A 13,074-nucleotide genomic window follows, 5' to 3' on the forward strand; every position below is an offset into this window, starting at 1 on the left:
GTTGAGCTAATCAATTAGCATGACATATAGCTTCTTCAAAGTTAAATATTCCCCATGAAAAGGTACTAGTTTTGGATAAACTTGGCTCAATTATAGAAAACACAGAGGGTTAATCAGTCGGATACAAGTAGTAATCACTAATAAGCATCAAATCTTGACTATCAAACATTGTAGCTAGTTAATACTTTGTTTGTTTTCAAGTAGTACAATAGGCCATAGTATGAATTGACCACAAATCTTTCCATCCAAAATTAGCTCAGTACAAGATCACATCATTTACTTTCAATAGAATTCAATGTTGCTAATTGAAAAGCAACAACAAAGGTACATGCATTATGGAAGGTTATATAAAATCATGTAAGCCCTTAACTACTTTTAGTATGTTCCCCTTAGCCTGCCCCCCTTTGCTAAACCCTAGCCCCAACCATGCATGGCCTTGAGATTTAAAGCTCCTCCTCCACATCCTAGCCTAAGGCACTCGCCTAGAAGAGGATCAAAATTTGTAGCCTCTCCATTGCTTATCCTTAGAAGACCTTGTTGGTGACAACATCAAGCCCAAACAATCCCCCTCTACCAAGAAGTTATGTGTGATCTGCATCCATCTCAACACCATTGAATCCTCCCATGACGATGACACAACATTGTTGATAAAAAGCTTAGGCTTAAGTAAAAATTTGTTGCAAAAATTTGTATACCTATTGATTGCTTCTTCTTTCCTTCTTTCTCTGAAAATGAGGATGACTTATAAGGAGCCTTGCTTCTACATGTATAGTTTTCAACTTGTTTAGGCATGACTTCTGGGGAGAACTGCAAAATCACCCTTTAGGAAGAGGATGATTGGTTGCAAGTAGCATATGGACTCTGAGAGAATAAATAAGCAACAGCCTCAATAATTCACTATATGTATACCCTCTATGTCACGTGTGTTCAAGGCCTATTTATAAATATCCTTATCTGTGAATTTTTCCTTAATAAGACATAACCTTTTCTATTCAATCTATACGTAACCCCTTTATGTGGGACCCTTTTGTATGTGAAAAAAATGTAAAAATGGTATTTAAAAAACCCTTATGTTGAATTCACGTGATACATATACATATTTATGATTGACCTCCCCAAGAGCAATAGCTCTCTTAGAAGGTCTTGTCTCGCTATAGGAGCAAGCCTTGTAAGTACATGGGTATGAGGTAGTACAAGTGGGAGGATTGAGCTGTTGAAATCCAAGACCCTATCAAGGGAGTCATCCTATGTCTGGGTACCCACGTCTCACTTGAGGGACCTGCTAGAGCCTATGATATGATGCAACAAAGAAAATTAGGGGAACATGTGCTAGCACCAATTGCAACAAAGAAAATCAAGGAAACATGTGCTAGCACCAGTTGCAACAAAGAAAATCAAGGAAACATGTCCTAGCACCAATTTCTCTCACTGTGATTCTATATAAAGTTATGCTTTTGAAGATGCAGGTTCCTAAAGCTCTTTGAATGAGAACCAAGAAAATCTTTAGCACACAACCATGCACTATGTAAAATCATGTTTGCAAATTGATGATTTGCTTGGCGTTTGTATAGTATATGCAAATCAAAATTTACTGCATTCTTGCTAAAAATTTTATACTAGGATGGACTCCACATCTTCTATCCTTGAAAATATTGTTTCATAGGGTTGTGATTCGCCTTCTAGACTTGCTCAGGAGTTTTGACAAAAGGTTGTATAGAATCATGTAAGGTTATATGGAATCCCCTTTCTTAGCTTTCCTCACATTTTAGAGTTTTAATGAAAGGAGAAAAATAGAGAAAAAAGTTCAATAGATTTTTGAAAGTTCAAAAACATAAGAAAATTTCTAGTGGAAAAGTGATGTAGGCTCCATTTGTAATCAACTCTTAAAAAGTTTTAAAAGTGAGCCACTTAGCTGAGGTTAAGTTTGGATAATTTTTAAGGGAAGGCACGACCTTATCACTCTACCATTATAATAACATATGACCTAATTGACAAAGCTAACAAACCTAGCTGTCACATCAAATACCATTATTCTATCGAATTGAGGCTTTCGAAGTCGTCCTATATTGAGAGAACTCCGCACGCTTTGTCCATATGCCCGGGCAATGACGAGTGTCGTGACATCATGGGACGCTTGTGTCCATCACAGGACGATTCAAGACCGGTGCGCCGAGAGAGAGAGAGAGTGTGTGTCTGTATTTGTGAGTGAGTGTGTTGAGAGAGAGAGAGATGGGGGCACTAGACGATGCTTCCAATAGCAATTCACTAGCTGGCCAGCAGCGGCCGCATGCCTTGGTCTTACCCGCACCATTGCAGGGCCACATTGACCCTTTGCTTCATTTCTCGCTGCAGCTGGCGCTGCAGGGGGGCTTCATCGTCACTTTTGTCAACACACAGAAATCTCACAAGCGGATGCTGGAGGCCCATTCGCACCAGGCCGACCAATCACCAGCTGCTCTAACAGCCCGGTTGGGCCTAGACATCCGTTTCGTGTGTATCCCGGACGGGACCGAGCAGGCACTGCCCGGCCAGGGGGGCGAGGACGCGGCCCAGATTATAGCCGCAACACGGCAGCTAGTTGAAGGGATGGAGGCCCAGCAGGGGCTGTTGGAGGCCATGGTGGTGGAGTCCCGGGCTTCCCCGCACCCCATCACCTGCTTCATCGCCGATGCCTTCCCCTGGGCCCACGGCCTGGCCCGCAGGCTGGGCCTCGAGAGGGTCATCTTCTGGACCAGCAACGCGACCAGACTTGCAGTTGTAGCAGAGATGAGGGCTGGCCGGCTTGATATGGCAGGATGTAGTGCGCCAGCTGGCGCAGCCAACGTGGCCGAGGCGGGACCCAATGAGGTCCAGACAGTTGGACTGCCCCTGAGCTTGGCCGAGGTCCGATCCAGCATGCACTTAACCAACGACCCGAATCGCTGCCAGTCGCTCGTCGTGAGGCTCAACGGCTGCGAGGAGGCCGCCTGCATCGCGGTCAACACCTTCCAGGACCTCGAAGCCCCCAGCCTCCTCGTGGCGTCCGGGCTACCCACGCCCGTGCGCTCCGTAGGACCTCTCTTGCCACCTGGAGACCTGCTCCACGTCCCCGGGACCAGCTTCTACCAAACGGACACCGACACGTGTATGCCCTGGCTTGACAGTCAAGCGCTGGGCTCTGTGCTCTACGTCTCCTTCGGAAGCCTAGTTTCTCTTTCTCCACGTCAGCTCCGGGAGTTCGCCCTTGGCATTGAGGACTCCAAGGTGCCGTTCCTATGGGCAGCTCGCGATTCCGCTCGCCTGCTACCAGAAGGCTTCCTAGACCGCACGCGTGGCCGAGGGCACGTCGTTGCCTGGGCCCCACAGAGAGAGGTCCTCCGACATGCAGCAATCGGTGGCTTTCTAACCCATTGTGGCTGGAATTCCACCTTGGAGAGTATTCACGCGGGTGTTCCCATGCTCTGCTCCCCGATCTTCTCTGACCAACACCTGAACGAGCTAATCATAACAAACATATGGGAACTTGGACTTAGCATACAGGCAACCCAAGTTCAAGATGGAGGACAAAAGGAGACCACTATTGGTAGAGGCGATGTTACCAAGGCAATCATTGAACTCATGTCATCCGAAAAGCTCCACATGATAGCTGCCATTTGGAAGGCCAAGGCTTCTCGTTCTCTAGAGGAAGGGGGTTCCTCCTTTTTAGCCATTGAAGCCATTATTAATGACCTCAAAATGATGACTAAATAATTCTACAACATTATCATGTAACACATTCAAATACTCTAGGCTACTATACCCCTCACTTTAATGTGTTAGGTTTGCCTAACATGCCAGTCCTAGTTTTCTACATTCTTTGAGCTACACTTCTTAGCTTGATTGTGGACCTTGTAATGTATAAGTCGACAAGTCTTAATTGATTTCTTTGTATGAAAATGAATTTTAACATATGAAAATCTAAAAAGTAATGGAGTAATGAAAGAAGAGCAGATCTTACATGTGTTCTTATGGATCCAAGCACCAACAACCCTTAACTTGATATGACACTTATTACATAATGGAAAATAAGCATTCACAAACAAGGGGGAGATATCGGGCAAATAAGTTGTAGTAGACTCCAATCGTCACCTACATCCTTCCACTTGATCCTCCCTTGATTCACTCAAGATTTGACAAGCTCTAATTATTAGCTAAGGTTCATGCCATGCATAGACTTTGGTTGCATTGCTCATTGCCTTTTATGAAGTCTTCTTTTGTTGATCTCTACATTTTCTTCCTCTCCCACTCTATATGCTAACAATGTTAAACATAGAACTAGAGCAAATATTGAGCCATTTACTACTTTAGAATAGCAAGTCTACACATGGTTGATATTTTGAGAGCACTCCAACAAATTTGATAGACAGTGCATTCGTATTTGTGTAGTGGACATCACATATTCTCTTTTTCTTTAAGAGAATACATCTTGGTAGCATACTATTTACATGCAAATGTGGAGCAACATTGCCTTGGCTAAATGGCTTATTAGCAAACATGAGTATTTGTGACATTACATTGGTTATTTAATAGTACCATGGCTTTTGCATATATCATTGATTAGGAATTTAAATGTTTGGATCATGTGATTGGCATTGTCTCTTGGCTCAATACAATGCTTCATTTTGAGAGCACTCCAACAAATTTGATAGACAGTGCATTCGTATTTGTGTAGTGGACATCACATATTCTCTTTTTCTTTAAGAGAATACATCTTGGTAGCATACTATATACATGCAAATGTGGAGCAACATTGCCTTGGCTAAATGGCTTATTAGCAAACATGAGTATTTGTGACATTACATTGGTTATTTAATAGTACCATGGCTTTTGCATATATCATTGATTAGGAATTTAAATGTTTGGATCATGTGATTGGCATTGTCTCTTGGCTCAATACAATGCTTCATTTTGAGAAACACACTTTGATAATGACAAGGTTTTTTCAATAGGCATTGATACCTCAAAATATCCCTCACTATTGCAAAGCTTTATACTATCATACATGACATATTGTGCAAGTAATATATCAAAATTCATTGTACTCTTCAATGACTTGTGATTGGCACCTCTTACCACTTGAATGTCAATTTCAAAAACCCTGAAGCAAAAGTTTTACATTGAAGTGCATGTTGGAGCTTCTCCTATGTGATGATAGGTAAGTCGAATCTTGAAAAAGTTATTACCTAAAAATTAAAACCCTAATTCTTAAAAAGAGGATAGCTAAGGATGTTGAATGTTGCAACAAACCTATTTGGGTAGAAGGAAGAGATGTAGGCACTATGGTGCATTACCAAGTTTGAAACTTCACAGGTAGAGCTATTACATTCCATAATGGTGGTAGCCAAGAGGGTTTGTATAATCTCTCATTGTTGCCTTCACATTGACAATACAATCTCATATATGCATTACGAGCAACTACCATCCTACTAAGAAAATGCATTAGTACAAGTAGCTCATAGAGTATGAAAATATTGAGGTCCTAATTTGGAACTTTGACTGCTTCCTTGGTTGGCCTAAAAATGAGCTATGGAGTATTGGGGATGGTGCCTCCTATATTTTGCAATTAGAAATTCATCAAATCTAGTAATGCATTTCAAAGTCCTATGGTATGAATTTCAACTGACCATTATAGCCCAAGTATTGATGTCCTCTATCTTGGGCTATAGATTATTTTATCTACCTATGTCTAAAAACTCTACTTAGCATTTATGACTTCCTAATGCTACATGGCATGTAGTACAAATGCAATGGAGGTGATTGATGGCTAGGGGTTAGAGAGTACATGTTATGATCTAACGTCATGAGGAGAAACTAATAAAAATCAATGTGAAGGGATGACATGAGAGAGTTGCCAAGATAGAAAGAGAGATTCTCACAAATGCATACACTTAAAACTCCATTTTTAGGTGCCTTTACACAAACATGAGTTATATCCTTTTTCTAGCTCCCAAGGGATGACCCAAAGCCTTGATTCCATATCCCTAATTAGGAGCCTCAAAAATTTTGTTTTATCGCAAGCTCCATGCCACCTCTTTTCTAGCAAGTACACCAAATGAATAGCACCCTGTCACAACACAAAAAAAAGCTCAAACCAGACAAGAAGAGGCTGCCAGTACCCTTGTTGGCCACAAAACCTGTAAGAAAACTCTCTTCTTCACCAAGAAACCATTCTCTCAAAATACATAAGGAAGAAAGCATGCAAAATATTGGGAAATGCTTCCATCCTCACTCTCCATTAGATCTTGAAAAGGAGCACATGATAGAAAGAAACAAGAACAAGAAATGAGAGTTATGCCAATGCGAAAGAGGGAGAAATGTAGTGTGAAATGAGAATATAAAGGGGAAAGGGGGTTGCAACGACCCTTAACCAACCACCTCTTCAAATAACTTGACAAACTTCCTCCCTTCTTGATGTTATGATATTCAAATTTGCATACATAAACTAAGACCTTAGAGAACCTTCATTTTTAGAATGGGACAAAAGGTGTGGACCCTCCTTTTTGTAGGAATATTTTTATATGCCCTTGGGCTACATTTCTTCATATATGACTTTTGAATACAAGTTACATGTATAAATATGCCATTTTACAAGAAATGTTTCCATGACAAGCATATTTTTGTGTCTTTATTTACACAAGTTTTTGGGTTATCATTCCTCCCAAACTAGCAATGGCTGAGCATGGAGTGCTGTGGATGTAGCTAAGTAGGAGCTTGATGATAGAATATGCGCGTTGATCTTTGATGGTATGGGTGGATGCCTCTACGAAGCAATTTTGGGTGCACTCTTGGATTGATATGATTGAAGACAAGCAACGGAAGGCCATAATGGCACTCCTATGTTGTGGAGGAGAGATAAAGCCAATGATGAATCTAACATTGGCGTTTTGAAGAAGCATTGGAGCTTTAATGGAAAGGCATTGAAATAGTGGAGCAATGTGGATGACGCGATGTGAAAAAATAAGCTACCATTGGGTAGTTAGGTTGGTGGAAGGGATGGTAGAGGAGGCATAGCACAAAGAGTCATGGTGGAGAAGGGTAGTGATTGGGGAAGAGGAATGCAAGACTAGCAAAGCTGGCAAAAATTATAGGAAGAAAGCAAAGGGACATGGAGAGTGTAGATGGCAGATCTGGGCATGCTATCCAAGATAAAGTCACTACTCACATGAACTGCAATAACAAATTTTTAAATGGTAGCTTTATGCAAATTATTCCTCCCATCCTGATTCTTTTAACGATGAGGCATTAAGCAAGTCAAACCTTGCATAATCATCCATTCTCTTCATCATCTTCTTCTCTTTCTTTTGTCCAAAGATCAGTGTGCAATGTTGAACAGAGAATATTTCTTAAACCTTTGATAGGCTGAACCTCAAAAACTTTGTTTTCTCATAAGCTCCATGTCATCTCTTTCCCGACCAGTGCACCAAATGAACAACACACTACCATAGTACAAACGGAAGCTCAAACTGGACAAGAAGAGGCTGCAAGTACCCTTGTTGGCCTCAAAACTTGTAAGAAAACTTTCTTCTTCACCAAGAAACCATTCTCTCAAGACACACAAGGAAGAAGGCACAGAAAATATTGGGAAATACTTCCATCCTCACCCTCTTCCTCTTCCTCTTCCTTACTCTCCATTAGATCTTGCAAAGGAACATATGAGAGAAAGAAGCAAGAATAGGAAATGAGAGTTATGCCAAAGTGAGAGAGGGAGAAATGAAGCATGAAAGGAGAAACTAAAGGGGAAAGGGGATCACAACCACCCATAACCAACCACCTTCTCAAATGACTTGACAAACTTCCTCCTTTCTTGATGTTATGATATTCAAATTTGCATACACAAACTAAGGTCTTAGACACCCTTCACTTTAGAATGGGACAAAAGATGTTGACCCTCCTTTTCTTAGGAATAATTTTATACGCACTTGGGCTACATTTCTTCATATATGACTTTTGGACACAAGCTACAAGTATATATTTTACAAGAGATGTTTCCATGATGAGCACATTTTTGTGCCTTTATTTGCATAGGTTTTTGGGTTATCAAGGTGAGATGGGCTATCATCTTTGGGATCCATAAGCTAGGAAAGTTATTTGTGTAGCCATGATATTGTGTTCCATGAGGATAAGATGCATAAGAAACCTAAGAAGATGATTGAGGTGCACATATGACCTTGTAGGAGAAACCTCCTATTAATGTATAAGCAACTGCCATAAGATAGCCTACAATTATTGTTGATGCTCTAGTGACCCATGATCTACTTATTATTCAAAATCATATTGATGTTGGATAGAGAGGACATGAGTATAGGCTCCACATCCAATGTTGTGATGCTCTATCAAAGCATCGTGTCTGATCATTATGAAACCTTTAGTTTGGTGCCATCACATTCACATAGAGAGTACATGGCACTTCATATACACACTTCATACAATATAGGACAAATCACCTCTTTGAAATCTTCTTGATAGTTCTATGATAATTTTCAATACTATTATCATAAACTAGCAACCAATATTCTTTTTCCATTGGTTTAGGACAAAGCCATTGCTTCTTCTCAAACATGCCTTTATTTTTCAACATGGCTTCTCTCAAGGATTCACTCAATCACATTATTGCAACTTCAATATCTTCAAGTCTTTTTTCTAACTATTAAATCCCTAATGCAATAAACTCTTCCTTGCTCATGCTTTCCTCCCAAGGCAACATGTTCCAAGTGGTAATGACATCCTTGATGGGCATGATAGGTTTTTGACCATATATTAATTCAATAGGAATATATTCAGTAGTTGCACTATGTGTAGTACCATCATCCCATAAAGTATAAGCAAGCAATATGGGCCATTTGCTATTCCTTTTTCTACAAAGATTTAGCCAAACACACACCATGTGCAAGTATCTTCTGTGCTGAGATATACCAATTCAATCTCATGTGCAAGTATCTTCTCTCTCACAAAGCGGCAATGCATCTAAATGTGTTTTGTCCTAGCATGGAACACTCGGTTCCTAGCTAACTGTATGCTACCCATATTGTAAAAATGAATGACAACTAGACCATCTCCCTACACATTCAAAACACCCAATAACTTTGCATCCATACCACCCCACAAGCTACCATAGAAACACCTCTGTACTTAGCCTCTATACTCGATAAAACAACTGTAGATTTCTTTTTGCTACTCCACATAACTACTACACTACCAAGGGAAAACATGAATCTATTGGTAGATCTTCTATCAGACATGCTACTAGTCCACAAATCTATATTTGTATATCCAAACACCTATGTATCCTTATCTACCTCATAAAAAAGTCCATAATGCAAAGGGGACCTCACACACCTCAATATGCATCTAATTGCATCCAAATGGAGCTTTCTAGGCATCTACATAAACTAATTGACAAGGCCAAATATCATAGCTCAAGTCTGGCCTTGTGATAGCCATGTAAATCAAACTTCCAACAATTCTCCTACACATAGTAGGGTCTTCTATCTCATCCCCAACATTAGCACTCTACTTTACATTTTTCTCCAATGGTACTAAAAGAGGCTTACACACTATCATACCATACTAGGACAATATATCCAAGCCATACTGCCTTTGGGATAGCTATATCACCTCAATATCAAGACATGTCTCAATCTCTCCATCTAGAACTTTATTTCTAATGAAATAATAGTGCACTTCAAAATGCTTCAACCTTGCATGGTAGACTCGGTTCTTTGCTAATATAATGCTCCTAATTTCATCACAACACATGATAATTCCACCGTCTATCTCAATCCCCATATCACATAGAAGTAGTCTTAGCCATGTGTCTGCTCACATGCTGCCAATGCTATATCTTTATACTCTACTTTTGTGCTTGACAAAACAACTATTTTTTGCTTCTTGTTATTCCAATACACCATGTTTGAACCAAATGAAAATGCATTACCACTAGTGGATCTCCTATTCGTAATACTTCTTGCCCAATTTGCATGTGTGATCCATTTCTCATAGAACAAGCTAAAGATAAACATCTTCTTCACATATCTCAAGACTCTCCTCACTATATCCAAGTGTAACTTGCATGGATTTTTCATGAATTGAATTATAATTCTCATTGAATAACTCAAGTGTAGTCTTGTTATGGCTAGGTAGACCAAGCTACCAATCATATTTTTGAACATAGTAATATCCGCAACATACTTTCCATCATCAATCATTTTTATGTTTTGATCCAGTGGTGTGCCCAGTAGCTTACATGCTGTCATCCCATACTTCTCTAATATCTCCAATGAACATTACCTTTTGCACTAACCAAATTTCATGTGGAACTATCAATCACTTCAATGCTTAGAAAATACCTCAATAATCCAATGACTTTGATGTCAAACTTTTTATGCAGCCATGTTTTACTTCAAAAATCTCTCTTTCAAGAGTACCTATAGTGATAAGATCATCAATATAGATGACCACAACCACCATTTAGTCCTAAATTATGTGCCTGATATAAAGTGAATAATCAATCATACTTTGTTGAAATCCCATGCTACATAAGAACCTACTAATCCTCTCACACCGAGCTCCACATCCGTCCTTTAACCCATACATTTTCTTTCTTAGCTTGCATACATAATGTAAATACTTAGGATGTACATACCCTTATGGTTGTTTCATATATACTATACCTTCATTAGCTTTTATACATAATGTGGATACTTAGAAGTTAGGGTGTACATACCCTTCTAGTTGTTCTATATATACTTCCTTTTCTAATATACCATTCAAGAAGGCATTCTTAACATCCATTGGATGCATGATCCAACCTTTTGATGTAGCCATTAGTATGACAACCCTTATAACAACCATTTTAGCCACTAGAGCAAAAGTCTCCTCATAATCAATACCATCAGTTTGCGCATACCCTTTGGCAACCAATCATGCCTTATAGCGCTCAATAGATCCATTTGACTTATGCTTGACCTTGTACACCCATTTGCAACCAATATCTTTCTTGCATTCAAGTAAAGGCACCAAGTCCCATGTGCCACTTTCATTGACTGCAACAATTTCTTCATTCATAGCACGATCCTAATACTCATTACCCATTATATCCTCAAAACAAGTGGGTTCTACATCCTTCACGTCCTTAGTCATATATGTATAGTAAATGAGATACATACCTATCGTGTGTCAATTGTTGCCTTGGCTTTCTTACTCTACTTGACCTACATGGACCTGGATAGATGAAATCCCAAACTCCTCATCCTTTTCTCCTTACCTTTTCTTGATATCACTTGTTGTGACCTCAATCTACAACTCCAAGGTTTATCAATAGAACCATGAATAGGAGGCAATGCTTGTGATTACTTACTTGTTTTCTACATAACCATACTCTCATGCTTATCAGTTCCAACTGCATTCTATGCATTACTATACTAGCTACTCATTTAATAAAAAACAATATCCTTGCTAGCTCTCAGCTCATGTGTAATAGGGTTATAACATCTATATTCCTTTTGCTCAAGAGAATATCCCACAAATATACATCTTTTTGCTTTGTGATCCAATTTACTATGCAACTCATTAGGAATTTGCACATAAGCAATACATCCAAATAATTTCAGATAGGACAGATTTGGCTTTCTATTTGTAAACGTCTCTTTAGGTATCATACCATGTACAGTAGCAATGGATGTTCTATTCATAATGTATACATTAGTAACAATTGCCTCAGTCCAACAGTAATGAGGAAAGTTTCTTTCTAACATCAATACATGAGCCACCTCTACAATATGCCTATTTTTTCATCAGCAACTCCATTTTTTGTGTGGAGTATATCTACATGTATACAAGTCTTGTAAGCCATTTTTCTACAAAAATTTAGAAAACTCATTAGAGAGATATTCTCCCCCTCCATTCAATGTTACACAGTTAATATGTAACTATGTATTCTTCTCAACCAAAGCCTTAAAACTTTTAAAGTGAGTGAAGACCTCACTTTTCTCATGCATAAAGTAAATCTATACTTTACAAGTATGATCATCAATGAAGGAAACATAATACCTGCAACCACTCAAAGTTGTAGTCTTTGTAGGATCCCACATATTAGAATGTATCAATTCAAATGGCTCTTACTACATACATGCTTTTCATGTGGTTTGCATGCCTTGCTTGCTTTCCAAGTTGACATGCTTTATATACTTTATGAATCCCATCAACCTTAAACTTGGATAAACTATCCATAACCCATTTTGATTGCATATCTTTCAGTCGTTACACATTCACATGACCAATTCTCTCATGCCAAATTTCAATATCAACCATGGCAGTTGAGCCTTGTGCTAATATGGTAACATCCATTTCAAACAAACTTACATTAGGAGTAAACAATTTGTGAGCAGGTTTCCCTTTGCCATCAACCTGCAATCATTTGTTAGATCTTTACATAACAACCATCATATATGAAATGAATGTACGATCCATGATCAATAGAAATCAAGTTTTTGTAATATTTGATACATATATCACATCAGTCCAATATTTTACCATCTTGCATACTCAAAGGAACATTTCCAACATGAGTAATGGGGTGAGTTGTATCATTCCTCATCTTCACATACCCTAGAAACTCTAGAGTGCACATCTCTCTAATTTGCTCTCCATGAGAAGTCATGTGGTCAGAGATACCAAGGTATACATACCATTGTAATGAAGCAAATTAGCCACATTAGTTCACTTACCTTTACCAAAATAAAACCATGTAAATGACTTAGCCGTAATGGTACTAGGGTTTACTATAAAAAGGCAAGAAGTGCTAATGTAGGGATCTATATATTTTTGACACCTACACTAATTTTGGGAAATCTCTTGTCCATCACCATCTTGCGGTGAGTACCAAGCTTTGTTTCTTATATCTTAATTTCAACTTCCATGGCTACGTTGTGCTATGGTATAATGGAAGATGTCTATGGCATGGACATGATTGAAGCATTTCATGTTATTTTCTTAGTTCAGTTCATTAGTTTTCTTGTTGATTTCCATGGTAGAATAGGCCTTCTTTACATTGGTATC

At 39.1% G+C, this 13,074-nt stretch overlaps 1 protein-coding gene across 1 annotated transcript; it reads left to right on the forward strand.

The window, feature by feature from the left end:
- The first annotated feature begins 2,201 nt into the window (after window positions 1-2,201).
- On the forward strand, window positions 2,202-4,015 carry LOC148028616 ((R)-mandelonitrile beta-glucosyltransferase-like). Its single transcript, XM_087687414.1, has one exon. The coding sequence runs from the start codon at window positions 2,230-2,232 to the stop codon at window positions 3,727-3,729; it is 1,500 nt and encodes a 499-aa protein (XP_087543540.1). The 5' UTR covers window positions 2,202-2,229; the 3' UTR covers window positions 3,730-4,015.
- Window positions 4,016-13,074: the final 9,059 nt, after the last annotated feature.

This window comes from Lygodium microphyllum, chromosome 11, assembly GCF_053477565.2.
Source record: "Lygodium microphyllum isolate KBCC chromosome 11, Lygodium_microphyllum_v1.1.10, whole genome shotgun sequence".
NCBI lineage: Eukaryota > Viridiplantae > Streptophyta > Polypodiopsida > Schizaeales > Lygodiaceae > Lygodium > Lygodium microphyllum.